Raw genomic sequence first — 22319 nt, forward strand, 5'->3', positions numbered from 1 at the left:
TGAAGCCTTCTCCATATTATTGTTTGCTGAAAACTGAAGCTTCAGTTTGTTTTTGTGTTTTCATTTTGCATGTTTGATTGAACTTTTTAGCCTATTCCTGTCCTGTCTGTTAGCATCCTTATCACCAGTTTTATGGGCTTTTTCTTCTACCTGACGAAGATTCCTTAGTTCTTTGGTGAACCAAGACTCTCCAATGTTGTAAATCACAGTGAATTTGCTGCGTAAGCAAACCTCTTCAGAGAAGTTGATATAAGAAGTAACAGCAGCGTTAGTCAGCTCATGAATGTTTTCACAAGCATTTCTAATAACATCCCAATCTGTACAATCCGTACAATCTTGTAGTGATTCAGCTGACTCATCAGTCCATGAATGTGTAGATTTTCATACTTGTGTAGCTGATTTTAGCCTTTGTTTATAACTGGGTAGCAACTGCAGTGTAAATTGGTCAGAATTATCTAATGACTTTCAAGGTAAAGCCCGGTTTGTGACCTTTGTAGTGCTGTAGCAGTGGTCCAAACTCGTCCCATCCCTGGCTGAGCATTTAACAAGCCTTTTGTATCTGGGAAGCTCGATGTTTAGGTTTGCGTTATTAAAATCGCCCATCACAATAATCTGGGAGTATGCATGAGTGTTCTCCAAACTAGCGATGACGCTTGCCAACTACTGCTGTGCTTCAGTCACATTCACCTCAGGCGAGATGTAAATTCCAATGAGACTGATTGAAGAAAATCCTCAAGGTGAATAGATTGACTTACAGTTAATAGTAAATAGTTCCAGATTGCTGGAGCAGTGCTTTGATACTATGGAAACATCAATACACCAATTGTTATTAACGTAGACATAGACTTCTTCTGACTTGTTGCAACGATCTGCATCTCTATCTGCACTTTAAAGCAGAAATCCCGGCAGTTCTAAAGTGTAGTCAGGAACTGATGCATTAAGCCATGTCTCCACAAAGCAATACGCTGAAGAGAGCAAATAATCTTTACTTGTGAGAAGAAGATTAAGTTTGTCAATTTTGTTCCACAGTGATCTGACTTTGGATAAAACTAGACCGGGAAGAGGTGTTTGTAATGTGCATCTCCTGAACCACACGAGAGACCCTGCACACTCCTCCCTTCTGTGCTTCAGGTCCGAGTGACCTGGCTGGTAGTCAGAGTCTGCTGTTAGACAATTCATAAGTGGTGAGAAAGAGACTGGACGCACACGCTGATTACAGTGCATTGCCACACCCACCATGCGACAAACTACCCGGATTGAGATGCAAGTGCAGTTGTGCAATGGGTGACACCTCAGCACCACACTGAAGAGCGTGAGGTCTTGTACAGTGGTTGCCATCAACCCCCAGCAACATGCAGAGGACCGGAAGACATGGAAAAAGATAATCTACTGTGGCGACCCCTAACAGGAGCAGCCAAAAGAAGATGCATTTCTGTGTTTATTTAAATTACAGTACGTATTCAATCTAGTTTACAAGAAAGCATAATTGTTATCCACTACCACTGAGTATTGTCGCATTTACTTGTTTGCTGTACACAAACACACCAATTTAATAATCTTGTTAAGCATTACATAATTAGATAAAGTTTGTTTTAAATGCTTTGTTTTATGTAGGAATCATCAGTGGACTGTTCCACCATTCATTAATTGTTGTAGTGATATTTGGGCAAATTGGTTGCCCGACTAAGGATGTGCTGGGAACACTTTTTTTTCCCCCCCATTGAAAGCAATGATGGCAAATTTCCAGAAAAAAGGAGCATCACTTTCAGATGTTTTCTAGAACCGCTTATATTAAGTTGTTATATTAAGTTGATGTGTAAATTCAATTAATGCATTTTAGGTTAAGGTAATATGATGAGTAAATCTGATTTAACTTTTAAACACTGAAATATGTCGTCGTAGCTGCGAGGAAACTCCATATTTCAATCGAACAAAGTGCTTTAATATGTATAATGGCAACGAGGAGTTTTATAAAATGGGTTACTCCTATCAAATATTATGACTGGCTAGGTGGGCAATAGGGTGCCTTGTAGTTTTTTTTTTTTTTTTTAATATTTGTTTTTTTTATTATTAATATTATTGATTTTATTGAAATCACACAACATTCCATACAAATAGATCAATTTTTACAAGAATAGGATTGAAGAACAAATCATCCCCACCCCTGAGAAAGAGAGCATGGGCAGCAGAATAAAGCTGAAACCTAGTAAAAATAAGTACATTTATACATTAATAAGTGAATATAGATAAATGTAGAAGAAAAAGAAAATGGGGAGAGAATCTGCTTCCTCAGTGATTTAAAAGCTTATTCTAGACTGTTATTGATTAGATTCTGCCAGGTTTTGAAAAATTTCTGCACAGATCCTCTAAGTGAGAATTTGATTTTTTCCAATTTCAAATAATATATAACATCAGTTACCCACTGACTTAAAAGGGGAGAGTTAGGATTCCTCTAGTTTAGCAAGATAAGTCTATGTGCCAATAGTGTAGTAAAGGCAATCACAGTTTGTTTGTCCTTCTCCACTTTAAGCCCCTCTGTGAGCCCACTAAACACAAATGTTAATGGGTTAGGAGGGATTGTGACACAAAGGCTGTCTGAAAGGCATTTAACAATTTTGGTGAAGAATGATGTTTATTTGGTGCAGGCCCAAAACATGTGACCCAGTGAGGCTGGAACTTGATTGCAGCGTTCGCAGGTTGAATCATTTTGGACAATTTTAAGCGAGACAGATGTGATATGATTTTTGAGATGAATAATTGTATGCTTTGCGCATATAGAGCTCGAGTGAATTCTCTGCATTGCTACCTTCCACTCTTTTTCTGAGATGTTGAGTGAGAGATCCTTTTCCCATTGTCCTCTTGGATCTTTGAAAAGGAGGGACTGTTAGATGGTTTTATATATTGTAGAAATTCTGTCTAAGTCCTTGAAACTGAGCAATTTTTTTCCAGCATAGAGGGAGGTGAGTAAAATTGGGTAGGTTCTGTTTAACAAAGTTTCTAATTTGAAGATAGTGAAAGAAATGTGTTGCTGGAAAGTTAAATTTAGAATGTAATTGTTCGTTGGATGCAAAGACGTTGTCTATGTATAGATCTCTAAATGATTTAATCCCAAATGTTTTCCATATATTAAAAACTGCATATGTTTGCGAGGGTTGAAAAAGGTGGTTCTCGTGCAGAGGTGTCACCGGTAAAAGATTCTCTATCTTAAAATGCTTCCTACATTGGTTCCATATTCTGAGTAAGTGAAGCATTATTGGGTTATTAGTGTATTGGCGATAACTTGCATTTATTGGGGCACAAAGCAAGGAATATAAAGAAGTACTGCAGGATTTTATTTCTGTTGCAGACCAAGCCTGTATATGTTCATCTATTTGTGTCCATGTCCAGGTTTTTATAGTTTGTATGTTTGCTGCCCAGTAGTAAAATTGAAAATTAGGTTGAGCCATGCCACCTTCTGCCTTTGGCCTTTGTAGGGTCGCTCTTTGGATACACGGATGTTTTGAATTGAGTCTAATTTCTTAAAAAAAATATTTTATTGATGTATATTGGGACGTTTTGAAATAAAAAGAGAAGCTTAGGGAGAATATTCATCTTAATAATATTAATTTTTCCAGCTAAAGTGAGGTGAAGGGTTGACCATCTATGCAAGTCTTGCTTAGTTTTTTCCATACAAACGGCAACATTTTGTTGATAAAGAGCTTTATGTTTACTTGTGATGTTTACCCATAGATATTTAAACTGGTCTGCAATGATAAAAGGGAAAGTGTCCAATCTAATATTGTGTGTTTGAGAATTTACTGAAAAGAGCACACTTTTAGTCAATTTAATTCTTAGACCAGAAGTCTTTTAAAATTTTGTTAGTGCTGTTAGGACTGCAGGCACAGTATTTTGTGGGTCTGATATATACAGGACCATAACATCAGCATATAGAGAAATTTTCTATTCCAAGTCCTTCTCTGATAATCCCCTTTATCTCATAAGCATTTTGACAGTGAACTGCCAGTGGCTCAATGAAAAAAGTAGTGGTGACAAGGGGCATCCTTGTCTGGTACCACGTTCTAGTTTAAAGTACTCTGAATTAATGTTGTTAATACAAACTGAAGCTTCTGGATTGGTATACAGTAGTTTGATCCATGCACAAATGTTCGGGCCAAACCCAAATTGCTCCAATGTAGTGAAAAGGTAGTGTCCATTCAATCATATCAAATGCTTTTTCTGCATCCAAGGATAATAAAATCTCGGATGTTTGACTTTGCAGGTGAATATATTACATTAAATAGGCGTCGAAGATTGGACACTAAGTGTCGGCCTTTAATAAATCCAGTTTGATCTTGTGATATTACCGAAGGCAGCACTTTCTCCATCCTTCTAGCTAGGACTTTGGAGAGTATCTTAACATCATTATTCAGAAGTGAAATTATTTGCATGATGCACATTTAGTACATCCTTATTTTGTTTAGGAAAGACAGTGCTTAATGCTTGGCGAAAAGTTTGAGGTAGAATTTTATTATTTCTAGCTTCTGTGAATGTTGCTAATAGGAGGGGCGCTAGCTGAGTGGAGAACTTCTTATAAAATTAGGCAGGGTAGCCATCAGGGCCTGCTGCTTTCCCAGTCTGAAGTGACTTTATAGCATCTAATAATTCTAATAGTGACAGCGGTTTATCCAGTTCCTATGCACTAAGAGTTTATATTTGTGATATCGCTAATGCATCCAGAAATGCATTAGATTGTGTGTTGTCTTCTTTAAACTCGGTAGAATATAAGAACTTGTAGTAGTCTCTAAATGTGTACATTATATTTTTATGGTCAATGATTTTTTCTCTGTTTGTTTTGGTGAGTGCTGGGATTGCATTGCAAACTTCTTGCTTGTGGATTCGTTGAGCTAAAAGCTTATTAGCTTTCTCTCCATGCTCATAGTAATGATGTCTTGATTTAAAAATGAGTTGTTCAGTTTCTTCAGTTGTTAAGAGGTTGAGTTCTAAATGCAGAGCCTGCCCTTTTCCTATTTAAGAGCCTCACATGGACACCTGGTATGTTCTTGATCTATTCTAGTAATTTCGTTGGTTAGCTTTGATACCTGCTTGGTTTCTAATTTATTTCTGTGGGAAGGATGTGAGATAATCTGTCTTTAGGGTTTCCCAGAGTATTCCTGCAGAGACCTCAGAGTATGTATTTGTCTCTTATAAAAAAAAAAAATTAAAAAAAAAACTGATTTGCTTGGATATAAATTCTGTACAATTCTCGTCTGCAAATAAAAGTGGGTTAAGATGCCATCTGCGAGATGAGTATGTGGGGCATAATAATTTTTGCTCCAAGATCAGAGGGGCATGGTCAGAAATAACAATATCGTCGTACTTGCAGGATTTAATTGTAGGCAAGAAATGGTTATCTGCAAAGAAATAATCAATTCTTGATTAGCAATGATTCACTGGTGAGTAAAAGGAATATGTTCTTGAGTTTGGGTTTAGAAATCTTCAGGGGTCTGATAAGTTGTGGTCAGTTACAAACTGTGTAATTGTCTTTGCAGTGTTAGATGTCATTGCCCCTGTGACAGGAGTCCTATCTAAGAGTGGATTTAAAACACAATTAAAGTCCCCAGCCATTATAATTTTATGAGTGTTCACGTTGGGAATGGATGCGAATACATTTTGGATGAATTCCCCATCATCCACATTGGGTGCATAAACATCTATCAAAATCACTTTACAATTAAATAAATTACCCATGACAATCATGTATCCCTTCAGGATCAGATACTATATCTGATGCTACAAATGAGACTGTTCTATGTATATGAATTCCCACATCTCTATTTTTTTTTGTAAAACTGGAATGAAACACTTGGCCAGTCCAGTCTTTTTGCAGCCGAAACTGATCCTTGCTTAATAAGTGGGTCTCCTGTAAAAATACTATTTTAGCATTTAGACCTGTTAGGTGAGAGAATACTTTCTTTCTCTTTAATTCGTGATTCAGGCCTTTTATATTCCAGCTCACAAAGTTAACTGTCTCATCTTGGAGACATTGATTCTGAATTTTTGATATCATTTTGTAGTCTTAATGGAAAGTGAGAGAGTTTTGACTTTAATTTCCAATTTTCCCAGGGGTTATTGCCATGCAGTCTATTGTTATGTTGGTAATTATAAAGATTAAAAGGATAGATTAGAGATGGCTTGGTCTCTTTCTCTCTTTTTGTCTGTTACCATGCAAAGGTTTTTGTCCAACCTACCACCAAAAATCATATATTAGCATCAAACACTACACATTTCAACATAAGCTAACAGATCCTTTATTTCTCCTGCTGCTGGCCATGCTTGTGAGCAAAGTTAATTTCCTCGATTTATCTCACCCTTCCTGACATGCATCAGTTTCTTAACACAGTTCTGTGGCCCTATTTGTGTAAACATTCCTCAACATAACTGATAATGTGAGTCTAGAACCCCAAGAACACTGTATGTTTAATCCAAGTAGTGAATGCTGTTGATTCACAGTTATGCAAGGTGGTCTTCTTCCAGCTTGTTGGACCTTCACTTCACTCCACTCACAGGTTTATTTTACACCTGACAATTTGATATAAAGAATAACAAATTACTGTTAATGTGCTATGAAGTGTCTGACTCAATGTAAACCAAGATGTTTTTTAACATACATATATAATTCTAATGTCTTTAGATGTGGATGATGCAATTTTGATTAAACTACATCTTTCTTTCCACAGAGAGAAATAAAAAACTGTAATTTACTGTAACATCTAGATGGATATAAAAAAGGAGACCTGTGTGGCTGACATTAATTCCTTGGAGATAACAACTGTGAGTATTAAGGAGGAGGACTGTGAATGGGAGCCTGTCCACCTTAAATGGGAGCGTCTGGGCATTAAGGAGGAGAAATGTGAAGTGGGGCTAGTGTGCATTAAAGAAGAGGCTGAAGAGAAGGCTGTCAGCATTGAGATGCACAAAGTTAAAAATGTGGAGAGTGCCAAGGAAGGTGAACTTCATCATGGATGTCAAGGTGGAGTGATAACGGGGTTAGTCTCTTCACAGAGCAGGCACTGTTCATCTGTCAATGTAAAATCTGAATCATTAGAGTGTGACGCAGAGGTGACTGAGAAAAAATCATCTGTTAGGACTCAGGAAGATCAGCCACCACCTACAGAACAGTCTGGTAAAAGTAAGTATAAAATACGAATATGTGTATGTTTTAGGATTGAGGGTGTGGACCTGAAATGGAGGCCTTATGATTTGCTCAAAAAGGGAGTGTAATGTTGTAACTTTGTGGAAATGCTTTACACCTATACAAAAGTACAGGTCTTTGCTATTAAAAAGTACAGGTGTAAGACAAAAAATGGTCAACCCTATGGAATTCCCTGGATTTCTTCATATACTTCTCCTAATAATGAGGTCTAATCATCAGCTACATTCCAAAAGCAGACAAACACAGTTCTCTTGAAATGATAACACACAAGCAACCGGCCTTCATCTGGTCAGTTCAGAGCATATCTTTTAAACATTCACAGTCCTGTCTGTGACCCCGTCTTTACTAACTTGTTGTCCATCCTTTAGCTTCAATTATCTCCACTGACCATTTCCTGTAGCTGTTTGCTCAGCTGTGAATTTTAGTCTGTACCTCCTTTCCAAACTTTTTCAGTGCCTTCTTATCTCTGGATTTCTTTTCCTGCTCAGCTGTCTTCAGATCCTCCGCAACATCTCCATTTCTGGGCCATTCCAGAATAGTTTTCTTCTTCCTTTTAGTTGTTGTTCTCTCCATGTGTTTCAGCTCATTGTCTTGTTTCATCACACAACTTTTTCTGTTACCCTGACATTCTCCTGTCAGATTTCTTGATAATATTTTGTATTCGGTGTTCTCTTGATGGCAGCAACCTGGCCCAGGCTTGATGATGCAATGTAACCCCTAACAATGATGCTCCTTCCACCATGACCATGGTGTTGCACGTTTCTGCCAAGATGTTCTCATTTATCCGCAGAGCATTGTCTGCTGTGGAACATCAAGATGGTCTTTTGCAAGCTTGAGATGTGAAGTGATTTTTGTTTAGAGAACAATATTTTCTTCTGGTTTTCTCCTTTCATGAACATCATTCTTGTGTTTTCCTTTTAACAGCTGCATGAATAGAGTTCAACAGATTTCTGCAGGTCCTTTGCTTTTCCTCTCAGGGTCCATTTTCACCTCTGCACTCTTGCAGTGATCTTTGCAGTAGTGAATTTCCCCCATTTGTAGACTGCTTGTCTTCCTTATATATTGATGGGCCTTCAGGCCTTAATGTTTCTCTCCAGCTCTTCTAAGGCCCTCTAACATCTCATGAACAGATGCTTTTTGAGACAAACCACCTGGCAGTACCTAAACCTTTGCTGTGTTTCATTTACCTTGGATGTCGGAGCAGGGAATGACATCGCACGTGAGTTGACCGCATTCCAGAAAAGGAATTGGACACGTCCGGGTAAACCTTTGTCGTGATTACGCAGAATAAATAGCAGTCAGTAGCAATGAACGATGCAATATTTTGAATATCCAAACACTGTAGCAACATGAAATTGGACAGGACTTTGGTTACAACTTATTTAATAAGACACAAGTATTCTGTTTATTAGCAGTTCTGTCTAATACTACAGCTTTCACTAAAGTTTGCAATGTACATCACCATTTTAAATTGACATCATAATCTGAAGTCGGACAAACTCAGATTTGATAGACCAGCCCTGAGTTTGCGAGTTTGAAATCGGATGTTAGGAGGGATTCCAGTTGAAAATTACGACTAGGAACTCGGAAATTCTGACTTCCCACTTCAGATGAAACACAGCATTTGTGTTCATTTTTTTTTTAATCAGGCTGAGCATCTCCAAGCCGCCCCTTCAGTCTCGATACCCGATTGCAGTGGTTTTCTAGAGAGGTAATCAGCATTAAGTGTCACACGTGGGCAGCATTGACAGACCAACTGTTTCTGTGTTACGACTTTTAAATTGATTGTGTTTGTCTGTTATTATGATGCAGCTGAAGATCTGACCATATTCTTCCATTTGGCCTCATTTTAATGTGTATAAATGAATCTGTATATTTAATTCCATTTTAAATTATTTTCGGCTTCTTATTTTTTCATTCATGAAAAGAATGATATAAGGGGATGCAGTTGCCATATCTATGCATTTAAACAGCAATTTTATAGAACTATTACAGCTATAGCTAAATCGAATCTGAAAGGATAGTGCGTTATTTTTCTAATTTATTTACAGTATATTGTGTTATTTTTATTTATATTGTTATTTTTCTAATTTATTTATACTGTATTATTTTTCTAAAATCTAATCTTAAAGGACAGTGTGTTATTTTTCAAGCCAAATTTGTTTCTTCACAATCTTGGTATATAATCACTTGCCATATAAATGTTCTAAAGTAAAGCTTTATATATATATAAAAAAAGTACACATTCCTTGACTGTTCTTGAAGGTTACAATGGGATTATTGGATACACGGGTCCATTATGAATGAAAAAGCATTTATACTTAGCTAATACATTTACTGTGAAACAGAATGGTCTCCATTTTAAAAAATATGCCATTTCTTTGTATGAGACATTCTTGTGATAATGAGAAGAAACTAGAAATAATCATTTTTTCACAGGTTCTTAGAACTGTTTATCCTGATGTAGGACTACATTTCCTGTTCATTTGTGTGCTCACAGCTTCCATCGTGGGTATCACTGCATGATAGTCGCTGCAATTGCTGCACAATGAATTTCAGGAAAGTTAGTAGCCACATTAGAGAATTGGCTTATGAGACTGCGCACACTGCAAGACAGCTGACTGAAGTTTCTGAGAGGAAAGAAATTCTTCTGATCTTGTGACAGCCCAATTGTAAGATGGTATTGGACATCACAACCCTGCTCATACTTCACGGGAAATGACGGCCAGTAAAGCTGAAATTTAGGCTGACTCAGAAAAAGTCAGTCACCGACTGAATATCCGGCTCAAAACTGTGCCAAAATCACACAGTGTATGCCCAGCTTAAGGCTGAGCCTTGACACCCTGTGAAGAAAACTCATTTCCAAAGCTTTGATTCTCAATCTAGTCCATTTGGTCACTACCTTAAACTAGTGGCCATAGGTGAGGTCAGGAAACTGGATGGGCCAAATTTGAGATCTTTGTTTTTTTGACCTAGTTCTCTCTTCACCATGACTGACCAGTACACCATCAGCATAACTGCTCCCTTCTGTTCTTACTCATAAACAAGATCCTCAGACACATAAAGACATGCACTTAAGGCAAATCCTCATCTCCAACCCAGGGATAAGGTGTAAATAAATCATTGTAATTCTGGGGTCTGTTCCAGAAAGCAGGATTAGTGTAAATTCCGTCTAAAGTAAATTGGGATTCACTGACATGAGGCTAATTTAGTTTCAGAAAAACAGGATTTTGCCAGACCTGCTTTTCTGGAACAGTTTAAGCAAGAACTAAGTGATGTGTGAGGCCAAAAATGCAGATAACTTAATAATCCTGCTTTTTGGAACAGCACCAGGATTTCCATGTTCTAGAAAGAACGACTTCACAAAATCCATCTGAATTATAGGGGGCGACCAAGGCTATCAAACTAATCTGGAGAAGAGTAGGACTAATGTTGAAGGATTAGCACTTTGAAGCCTCAGTAATTAAGGATTAGAGCATTCAATCGTAAGATCAAAGGTTGTAAATGTCTTGTTTAGAAATGTCGATCTCAGCTACAATTCTTAAGAAGCAGAAAAGGCAGATGAAATGCTGAAAATGTTGTGCCCCTTTCAGAACGAGCAATCGTTATAAAAGCACAACTCCTTTGCAAAATTCTGCCCAGAGAAATGTAAACTGACACTGATTAGACATTCTGGCATGCCCAGTGTGGACACTTTTTGTGACTGAAGACAGAGAAGAAAATTAAAATTAGTCAAAACCTTTTATTGATACATACCAGACAAGGGTAAAATGACAGAGAAACACAGTCCTAGGACACCGCACTTCATCTGCCTCGAGCGCAGATGTCCTTGCTCTTTTATACCTTTCTAATCTCCTGATCGTTGACCACGTAAGCAATAAAAATAGCGTCCTGACTCATTGTATTTTTCCAATTTTGTAAAGTCATTACCCTAAAGGTATATTTTCTTGTCACACACATCATCAAAAGAAAACTTCCAGAAAGTATACATGCTTTTTGTCACGTACGCAAAACACAAACAAGTTTGATCATTCTGTCCTATTTTCTGTACACACATACATTTTGTTCAATTACATCATTTTATGTTTTTACACTCCTCCCTTTTTGAACAAAATGATGTGGGCAATATAATTAAATTGAAATGGTTGATGAAGGGGAAGGGGGGGGAAAAGGGGATGGGGAGGAGAAAATGGAAGAAGCTATACGAGACATGTGCTCCTCGTGTAGCATATATGCCCTTTCCATTGAGGCGGTAAAGTACTTAGATATTATATAGCGAAACAAAGGGATAATACAACAATCAACCAGGAGGAGGAGGCAAAATGCCACAACCAAAGAAATGAAAACAGATCTTATCCATTGTCCCCAGGATCCGAAGGAGGATGCAAACCACTGATCCCAGGGATTTGTAATGCCAGAATTAGTGGAAAGTTCATTAGAGAGAGCAGTGAGGCCTGCCAATGCACGAGTTATTGATCCATCTGGCGCGGTATTATTTGGAATATATGTACAACAAGCATCACCAAACATAGCACAGACACCTCCCTTTTCCGCAAGTAACATGTCCAAGGCTAGACGATTTTGCCAAGTCATCAGAGAAGTACGGTCAAGCTGTTCATGTATGCCTTCAATAGCGTCTTTGGTGAAGTTAAGGAAACGTTGTTGGTTATAATAAAGGTAATTAATCCAGTCAACATTCTTATTAATAGTAATTTGGGGTATAATAGATTCAAAACCGGCAGCAACTTGATCCCTAGCTTTAAATCTGTCTGGGACACCCCTAGGGACTCCAATAGCATCTATGTATACTCCAGGGCCATGTAAGGAGATATTAGTAGGCATATGGAAAAGGGAGCGGGTATGTCGGAAATAAAAAGGACGTGTGGAATAATATGGGGAGTGAGAGGGAGGTAAGGATAGAAGTCTAAAAGGCATAACTAATTGGATTGGAGCACAGGTACCAGACCAGTTAGGGGGAAGGGTGGCAAATAATTTGGACCTACAGCACATCCACCAAATATCTGATCTAGGAGTGGTTTGGGAGAGAAGAAAGGAAGACAGAACGGTGTTCAGAGAAAAGTTGACCTGAAAAGTTTGAGAACAGAAAGAAAATGGTAATTCTCCTACCCATGTCGTTCCATTAGATTTGAAACATGTATAATTTCCTTCGTGAGTTTGAAACATAGGGGTAGTCATGTGACGGGTGGGGGGAAAAAGAATAGATAGATTAGAACACTTTGAACCAGAGAGGGGTTTCTTGGAAGTAGTGAATAAGTACAGAAGGCAGGGCAACCCCGTGGGGTCAGTAATGTTAGATAATGGGAAAGGGACTGTAGCTAAATGGGAACGGGCTGCAGCGCACGCGTAACAATGAGAACGATTAACTTGCTTAGCTGAATAGAGAACCCACTGCAACCATCTATTCTGATCCCCATAACCAGTTTCTACTGAAAAGGTGCTTGTTAAAGTGTTTAGATTTAACACGCGAACTATAGGGGCCGAAACGTCAGGTAAAGGAATGGTGGTGGGGGTGGAGGTTTCAAAGGAAACATTGGAGGGTGAAAGAAGGGGGTCCTGTACTCTAATATTAAATTTTCCTAAGGGGTCAATTCCTGAGACATAAGCCCCAAGAATATAAGTGCCAGTATCATGAACAGTAGGGTTTTTAAGCGTAATAATTAGAGGGTTACATTGATTCTCATCACATTTAGTAACGGCATGCCCCTTAATTATAGAGAATCGGGTCTTCAAACCGTATTGCAGGCTTTTATAAGGAGAATATCCCCAGTCATCTGACCCTGTATTTGCAAAGACTAAACCCCACCGACTGCACCAGTCTTCGTAATCCGTAGGAGCTGAAACACAAACATATTTATCAGACCAGGTCCATTGTTCTTGTCGTCCGACTCCACAGTCCACAATAGAGCAGAAATCAATTTGCACTGAAGTGGTGAGTCCCTGTGTGACTGTGATATTCAGGTATTTCTGATTCTGGTTCTGTTTTAACTTATAAAGATAAAGATCACCACCCATCCTTGGGTAGCCTGAGAGGGTGCGGGTAACAGTCAACAGAAAAAGTATTTTTAAGATAGCCATTTCTTGCAATGCGATGCGTGGATCCAGGCAGGCAGTCCTTCAACTTTCACGGCGTGTGGTGTGGATAGAAGAATTTGGAATGGTCCTCTCCACCTAGGCTGATGCCAGTGTTTCCTCCGAGTATCTCGAACCAGGATCCAGGTGCCCAAGGGAATTGGTAAATCCTTGGAAAGGGGGCTGGTCCTCCAGGCTTGATTAACCTGCTGGTGGATTTCCTTCAACGAGGTTCGTAAACCTGCAAGATTAGAGAGAAGATCATTGTCCACAGTATGCAAATTCACATTTCCTACAACCATGCCAACGGGCATGGGACGTCCGGTCAGAATCTCAAACGGCGATAGTCCCAGTTGTCGGTGTGTCCGTCCCCTTAGTCCCATTAAAGCTAAGGGTAGTGCATCCGGCCATGATAAATTAGTTTGTTCACAAATTTTTGCGAGTTTAGCTTTTAAAGTGCCATTGCATCGTTCTACGATGCCTCCGCTTTGGGGATGGTATTTACAATAATGGTGCACATTAATTTGGAGCCAGGTGGTTAATTCATTTATAACGGAGTTCACAAATGAGTGCCATTATCTGTTTGTAACTTTTGAGGGATACCCCATCTTGGAATAATCTCTTTAATTAGTGCTTTAGCTACTGTTTTGGCATCGTTGTGTTTTGAAGGGAAAGCCTCTACCCATCGGGAGAACACATCGACAATCACAAGACAATATCGGTACCCTTTAGACGGGGTTAGTTCAATGAAATCCATTTGGAGGTGTTCAAACGGACCCATTGGATTAGGGGTAACGGCGGGACTTACCTGGGTACCTTTTCCCACATTAAACTTTTGACATATTGCACAGCGTCTGCAAAATTGCTCTGCATATGTAGAGAAACCTACAGCTTCCCAATGTTTTTCAACATCTCGAACCATGGCATCTCTACCTGCGTGATCGAGGCAATGGGCGATTTTTGCCATTCCTGGGAAAGAGGCTTTTGGGAGAAAAGGTTTGTTAGTGTGTTTATGAGTCCAGACTCCATCAGAGAGGGACCCTTCTTTGGACCATTTTCTCCTTTCGATATCCGTGGCTGCACTCTGTAAAGAAATAATTTGATTATCAGGGTCCTGGTCATTTCTCTGTTGGAATAAAGAAATTGGTGTGTTATTATATGCAGCCTCTTTAGCAAAGTGGTCAGCTAATTCATTTCCTTTGCTAACAGGATCCTGTTTCCCTGTGTGAGCTTGACATTTAACAATCGCTAGCTTCGATGGTTTGGTTATAGCTTCTAAAAGGGATTCGATCAATTTCTGATGTTGGATGGGTTTGCCAGTACTGGTCTTAAATCCCCTTAGTTTCCATAGTGCTCCATGATCATGGCAGACTCCAAAAGCATACCTGGAATCCGTATAAATTGTTACGATCTTCCCTTCGGACAGCTGACATGCTCGAGTGAGTGCTACGAGTTCAGCTGCCTGTGCACTCAAGCTTGATGAAATTCGATTTGCTTCCAGCAGGCGGTCCCCTTGGACCACTGCGTAACTGGTTGAGGGTGCTCCATTTTTCAATCGCAAGGAACATCCATCCACAAAAATCATTTCTCCAGTTTCTAAAGGTGTTTCCTGTAGATCTACTCTAGGTTTTACAACCTTTGCTATTTCGTCATGGCAATTATGTGGTTCTCCTTCGTTGTTAGTTGGGAGAAGAGTGGCTGGATTTAAAGTGGAGCATCTTTCAATTGTAACATTTGACAAAGTACAGAGTACATTCTGATAGTGTATTGCCCTAGCAGTAGTGAGATGTGAAGTTTTGGCTTGTACTAGGATAGAATGTACAGCGTGAGGCACTTTAACTGTTAGGGGGCTCATGAGAACTACATCCGTGCTTGCTAATACAGCTTCTGTTGTTGCAGCCACAGCACGAAGACACGGAGGAAGTGCTGCGGCCACTGGATCCAGTTTTTTAGAAAAATAAGCCACCGGTCTTTGTTTATCTCCATGTTGTTGCGTCAGTACTGCATTCATAAATCCCTGCTTTTCGTCCACGAACAAAGTGAATGGACGAGAATGATCAGGCAAACCAAGCGCGGGCGCAGATAGAAGAGCAGTTTTGAGGTTACAGAGAGCCTTCTCAGCCTGTTCATTCCATTTGACCTGGCCAGAAAGGGGGATGCCAGGAGTATTAGCCAATTGTTGCAACGGCTGTGCTCTTTCAGTAAAATTTAGAACCCACTGTCTGCAGTAGCCCAGAATACCTAAAACAGACATAACCTGTTGTTTTGTGACCGGTCTAGGAAGATTTGGATGGCTGTAATGCGATCGCTAGAGAGAGCTCTTGTTCCATACGTAATGTCATGACCTAGATATTTTACAGTTGTTTTGATTAGCTGCAGCTTAACTTTAGAAACTTTATGGCCATTTTCCCCCAGAAACAGCAACAATTTCTGGGTATCTTTTGTACAATCTTCTTCCGTAGCGCTACATATCATTATGTCATCTACATACTGTATCAATGTACTACCTCTTTCCGGCCAAAAGCCTTCTAAATTTTGGGCAAGAGCTTGTCCATAAACACAAGGGGCTTCAGTGTATCCCTGAGGCATGACGGTCCATGTCCAACGGCGGTTTTGGAATGTAAAAGCAAACCAAAATTGAGAATCAGGGTGAACAGGGATAGAAAAGAAAGCATTAGCTAGGTCAATAACGGAGAAGTACCGAGCGGAAGGAGGGATAGTAGAGAGGATAGTGGAAGGATTAGGGACGATAGGGGCCCTAGGGAAGATGGCAGAATTTACTTGTCGCAAATCTTGTACGAAACACCATGAACCGTCAGCCTTTTTTACAGGTAGAATGGGGGAATTGACTGGAGAGTATTCGATTGGAATAATGGCACCGCGTTTGACGAGATCGGAATGTACGGCGGAGATGCCAGCCTCTGCTTCGGGAGACAGAGGATATTGGGCACGGTGCGGGCGGAAGGAGGATTTCGGGTGGATCACCAGAGGCTCACAATGGGCTATCCTTCCATAATCATTCTTTCCCTGGGACCATAGTGAATCAGGGAGCATAGAGAGCCAAGAAGGGAAAGTGGTTTGCAATGAACAAGCAAAAGAGGAAGGACGGCACAAAGCGCGATGTACTAAAAAATCAGTTTGAAACACCACTTTAGTTATTAAACGGTCAGGAGTATCAAAAATACCTGGAGTAACTTGTAACCAGTCTGTTCTTTCAAGGCATTTTTCTACCCATGGTCCTATTTCCCCCCATTTAACAGTGCGTGATTTAGCTAAGGAAATATGAGGCACTGTGCCGCCAAGATAATATATGTGCTGTGAGCATGTAAGATGAACAGAAGCAGCTGCCTTTGTGGATGAAATAAAAACACAGGAGATGTGAAGGGTTTCGGGGCAAGTACCAGAAGTAAGGAAAGATTCTAGCCAGGGGGTGTCTACTTCTATAGGGAAGTATTGGGCAGTACAGTGTAAAATGTCAGGGGCCTGTAAATTGGGAAAGAGACAAGGGGAAAAAGAGTGTAGGGCTTTGAGGAGAATGGTGTGTGGGGAAATATCTAAAGTCCATGCTGCAAAAGAGGTTTTGGGGTAAGGGGTAATTTGACACAACAACTTGGGGGTTGAACAGAAAAAACCTTTGTCAGTCATAGAAATAGAAAGAGAAAGTTTTGTCATGAGATCTCTTCCTAAAAGGTTAACTGGACAAAGCTGATTCAAAAGAAAACGATGCAGTAAGGTATGTCCGCCAGGACGTGACTGGACTTGAAGAGGTTTTGATACTTGAAGAAGGTGAGGTTGTCCAGAAGCAGTAAGCACAGTAACAGTTTCATTCGAGGCAGGGACCTTTGCCAGCGAGAGGGTAGATCGAGTGGCACCAGTATCGATTAAGAAAATAGTCTCAGTGCCATCAACGAACAATGTCAGTAAAGGATCAGTCTCTGAATTATGGGTGAGCAAAGGTAGTTGAAAAGAGTGGCTGGAGGTCCCTGCGTTTTCCTATGGCCAGTATTGTTGGTCAGGGGTGTCAGCGGTGCCTCCAATAAGGGGAGGTGGGGGCTGTTGCTGTCTGTGAGGGCACTCCCGACGAAAATGTCCAGTTTCACCACAGGCGTAGCAAGAGAAGGAATTAGCATTGGAATTTAAGGGAGAGGGAATAAAAGGATTCTTATTGTGGTCAACAGGAGGAGCTCTAAAACCACCTCGTCCTCTTCCTCGTCCTCGTCCCCTTCCTCTAAAGCCATATCCTCGACCTTGGTCAGGAGCATTCCTGGTATAATAGTTCATCTGTGCTGCCAATAATTTGGCATGAGAGTCCGATTCCTTCTGCTTAGTTTGTTTTTCGGCATGTTCAGCATGTCGTTTGACTTCATCAAACGTGGCACTTTCCCACTCAATACAGGAAGTGCGGACCTTGTTTTGTATATCAAGGCGCAAACCGGAAACAAAAGGTGGAACTGCAGCTCGAGTGCGGTCATCAACATTTTCCAAGCCCGAGTGATTAGCCATAAGGTCTTGAATCCTATGTGCCCATTCATCAACCGTCTCGTCTCTCTTTTGTTTTGCAGCAGAAATAAGGGACCAGTCCGTTCCTTTTTTATATTTTTCTGCAATATTTTGTCTCAACGCCTCCCATTGTGGGTTAAATTCGCCTTCTCCACCTATCCCCTGTCCTCGAGTTAAAGCTGGGTTCCATACCCATGGAACGTCATTGCGGACACCCCTGCTAACAGTGGCCCATGTGGTCCCAAGCTTTCGACGAAGTACCTGGGTCCATTCAGCAGCGTTAGGCTTATACATGCTATCTAACTGATCAAGTTGTTCAACAAATTTTAGTCCTCCTACTTCCTTTGGATCTGGAAGTGCATTCACGACATCTTTTAGTTCTTGGATGTCCCAGTTCCGATTTATCATAACTGTTGTGGGATTTTGGGGTCCAGCTGGATGGGCAGGGTTATAATGGGGATTGGGAACTTCTATTAAAGGGCAAGTAAGTGAAGGTGAAGGATCAGAAGAGAAAAAAGTTGGAGCTGGTTTGTGAGTGGAGGTTTGACTTCGAGTGCATTTGGAGACGGGGGTTTGTCTAGTACAGGGTGGGTCATCACGATGGGTAGAGGGGTCATAGTGATCTGTGCCTGGGGGATCATCAGGGGAAACTTCTGCTAGTTGTAGTGCAGGGGGGGCAGTCGGAATGGGGGATAGAGGAGGGGATAATGGAGGTGCCTGAGGTTGGTACTGAGGAGGGGAAAAAATAATAGGATAAAGGGGGTCTTTATTTGGATTATTCTTCCTTTTCCTCCCATCTGCCTGTGGTTCAGTGCCTATCTGAACTTTCTGTAATGTAATTAGTAATTCCTCTTTCTCCTTTTTAGCCTTTCCCTCATTTGCCCGCAACAATTCATTCTGTTTCTGTACTGCTTCTAAATTTCTGTCTTTTATTACTAATTCCCATCTATCGAACATATCCATTCGATACGGTCCACTATTATAACAACCCTGCTTATTCCTACACAGGATCTTCCTAGTTTCCTGTATTTCACTTACATCTCCTGTCCCCTCTATCGGCCAACGCCCACCACTCTGTCTATTCCATTTCTTACATGCCTTCTTGAAATCTAAACCTGTCTTCTTTTCTATAAATTTCCTAGGAGACCCATTTTTACGGGGCGTCTGTTGATCCTCCGAAAATAATTCTTCCAGCATTAATGATTTTGATCCCCCTGTGCGGCGATTAACAGGCTTACTGTTATAAGTTCCCATTATGTCCCCTTGCCCTCCCGGGTCCTGTATTTAATTTTCCAACTATATACTGATTCGCCTAATCCCTTGTCCGTATGAATCAGCGAGGTATTGAGTGTGCCACTCACTGTTCCCTTACTGTTCCCTTCTTTTTTCCCAAGGGGAGACACCTAACTATCGGTCCTGTCCCAGTTCCCAGGAGAACACGGTATTGTTGCTTATTCCGTATGTAGATTTATTTATTCCGTCCTAACAGCAATCCTGCAATCTGTGCTCTTTTTCGGTTTATATTTCCATACATATATATATACCACCCCGTTACTCGTCCCGTTAGCCTGTCCGCTCACATCCCCGGATTCCAGCTCAGGTGACTTCGTGTCCGATTCGGTTCAGCAGAATACTACATCAATACGTCCAGCCGAGTCTAGGATATGGGTGAGGCCAGTATCCTTTCGTCAGACCTTTCGTATGCGTCAAACTGCTTGGGTCAAGTCTCCATCACCTTAAGCAACCCGTTGAGATATGAGTATGACTAGACGGTCAACAGGAAACTCGCCCTCCCGTTATTTAGAAAATAAAAAATGTTCGGAAATCCCCCGGTGCTTACCCCAGCCTGGAAGTGTGCAAGCTCTGTCTGGAAATCCGTTCAGTCACCGTGGATGTAGCAAAGAGGAGACCAGGGGCTCCTCACGCAAGAACTGTTTCAGGACAGGGCAGTCCTAACTTTTGCCGGAGCTGCATGCTCTGCTGCCGGAGCTCAAGTTGACGGCAGTCCGCTGGTAAGACGGATCACTGAAATGGTCTCGCTGGAGGAGTCGACCGGCCGTCTCTTGCCCCACGTCCGGGCGCCAAAAACTGTGGACACTTTTTGTGACTGAAGACAGAGAAGAAAATTAAAATTAGTCAAAACCTTTTATTGATACATACCAGACAAGGGTAAAATGACAGAGAAACACAGTCCTAGGAAACCGCACTTCATCTGCCTCGAGCGCAGATGTCCTTGCTCTTTTATACCTTTCTAATCTCCTGATCGTTGACCACGTAAGCAATAAAAATAGCGTCCTGACTCATTGTATTTTTCCAATTTTGTAAAGTCATTACCCTAAAGGTATATTTTCTTGTCACACACATCATCAAAAGAAAACTTCCAGAAAGTATACATGCTTTTTGTCACGTACGCAAAACACAAACAAGTTTGATCATTCTGTCCTATTTTCTGTACACACATACATTTTGTTCAATTACATCATTTTATGTTTTTACACCAGCGAAGTGTTGGCATGAATGTTACCAATTTACAGCCAAGAGTTTAATATACCTGATCAACATTTTAAACCTTGACGTTTTCAGTTGTACTGATTTGCTTTAAAGTGACATCCATTTAAATTGTAGATATTTCCTGTTTTTTATATAAAAGGCAGTTTTTTCACAATATTAGAAATGACACATGTATCTGCAAATTGATCGCAGATGTTTCTCTTAGCACTGAAGTTCCGTCCACACACACACACGCACGCACACACAAGCTGTCTTCCAGACACAGAACTAAATAACCAGCATCAATAAGAAAGTCCACAGAGTCACAGATAGGACAGTTGAATTTTAACAACTGGGACATTTCTGATCAATAATAACTAATAATAGACTCACTAGTTGAACAAGCTGCCCACCTTCATTCTGTCTGCTGAATCTTCTTACCTTTCAAAGAAATGACTCTGAAAATCAAAAACATGAAGTTTAAATTTGAGGTTTTGTAATGGAACAAGACAACTATATGACACTGACCCCTGCATTGCATTTAGAGTTCATTTGGCTGATGACGTTTAAGAATGAAGTGTTTTGTGTACAGTATATCAATACATACAGGAAGTGCAATTACCATTGTCTGTTCTTTAAATTATATGAGGTGCTTCACACATAATTACAAATGATGAGGCCAAATAGTCAGGGTCTCACGTTTGAACAGGATAATTTACCATTTAAACAGTTGATCCTGTGTCTTCTGTGGCAGATTTGTATATGAAAGTAATTAACCTTTGTTTTCATTCGGCATGTAATTGCCGGTCAGACCATTTTGCACAATGTGACAATTTATCACACAAAGTGTACATGAATTTCACTGATTAGCTGTTTTACACATTCATTCTTTCAGTGATATTCCATCACACCCTCTCTCTTTCCCTGGCAGCTGCTGTTGCCATGTTGCTCTTCTTTGAGAAGATATTCTGATGACCCTCATGCTCTGCCACCGACACCTCTTCCTTTAATGGCATGAAGGTCGTTCCTTCTGTTTCTCAGACTCGTAGTCTGTGGTTGATTGAGTATTCAGCACTTCACTCAAAAGGGCTTGTAAACTTTGCTGTGAATGTGCGTTAATTGGAATCTGCTTATATTCCAATTGCTTATATTATATCTGCTTATATTCCAATTCCAAAAAATGAGCCAATTTTCTTTTTGATCCAGCTAATCAGCTGATGTGAAATCATGAGAAAACATGTCAAACTTTATTCTGAGATCCTGAATTATCTAATCTCTCTTTAAGAACCAAATCCCTGGTCTGCTTAATCGCCTGACTAAATCTGATAGATTTTGTAGAAAATCAAATAGTGAAGATAGGATTTTGTTAAAGTCGATGAACTGATTGTTAAGAAGTGTGCTCAATGCAGTGTTGATGGATGGTATGGAGGAGAAAGCATCACATTTACACAGCATCAAGGCTAATGATATATATGGCTTAGCTTCTGATAAATAATATTTAGTACAAGTACAATGAATTTGTAATCCAGCCATTTTAACTACAAGTCATTGAGCTCAGCCTTGACTTGACATGTACGTAACATGTATTAAGAGATGGGTTTATGGGGACGGTCAGCAGAGAATCCTCTGATGAATCCTTTGAGAGCCTTCCATACAAAAGCAGGGTCAGTATATGTGCCTTTTCTTTAGCCTTCGCCGCCTGTCTCTTCACCTTGCACCTTATCTCCTTGTAATCTTGTCTACTTTCTGCATCTCTGACTATCCCATTTCTTCGCCAGCCTCTTCCATAGGATTCTCTCCTGTACTTCCCTATTCCACCACCAGGTTTCCTTTTCCTCCTTCCTCTGTCCAGATGTCACACAAAGCACCATTCTAGCTGTTGCCCTTACTATTTCTGATGTAGTTGCCCAGCTATCTGGTGACTCTTCACTGACAGCCAGTGCCTGTCTTACCTCCTCCCTGAGCTCAAACTTGCAGTCTCCCTTTTTCAATTTTCACCATTTGATCCTTGGCTCTGTCTTCACTCCCCTCCTCCTCTTCGTTTCCA

The 22319-nt window shown here is 40.4% G+C and overlaps 1 protein-coding gene across 1 annotated transcript in view; it reads left to right on the forward strand.

Annotated features, from left to right (window-relative positions):
- LOC114667382 (gastrula zinc finger protein XlCGF26.1-like) overlaps positions 1–22319 on the forward strand; it is a 59240-nt gene that overhangs the window by 18709 nt on the left and 18212 nt on the right. The window contains exon 2 of the mRNA XM_051926202.1: positions 6717–7168. Within this exon, the coding sequence (XP_051782162.1) occupies positions 6754–7168 (415 nt within the window). The 5' untranslated portion in view covers positions 6717–6753. The remainder of the gene's footprint in view (positions 1–6716; positions 7169–22319) is intronic.

This window comes from Erpetoichthys calabaricus, chromosome 1 (genome assembly GCF_900747795.2).
Source record: "Erpetoichthys calabaricus chromosome 1, fErpCal1.3, whole genome shotgun sequence".
Taxonomy (NCBI): domain Eukaryota; kingdom Metazoa; phylum Chordata; class Cladistia; order Polypteriformes; family Polypteridae; genus Erpetoichthys; species Erpetoichthys calabaricus.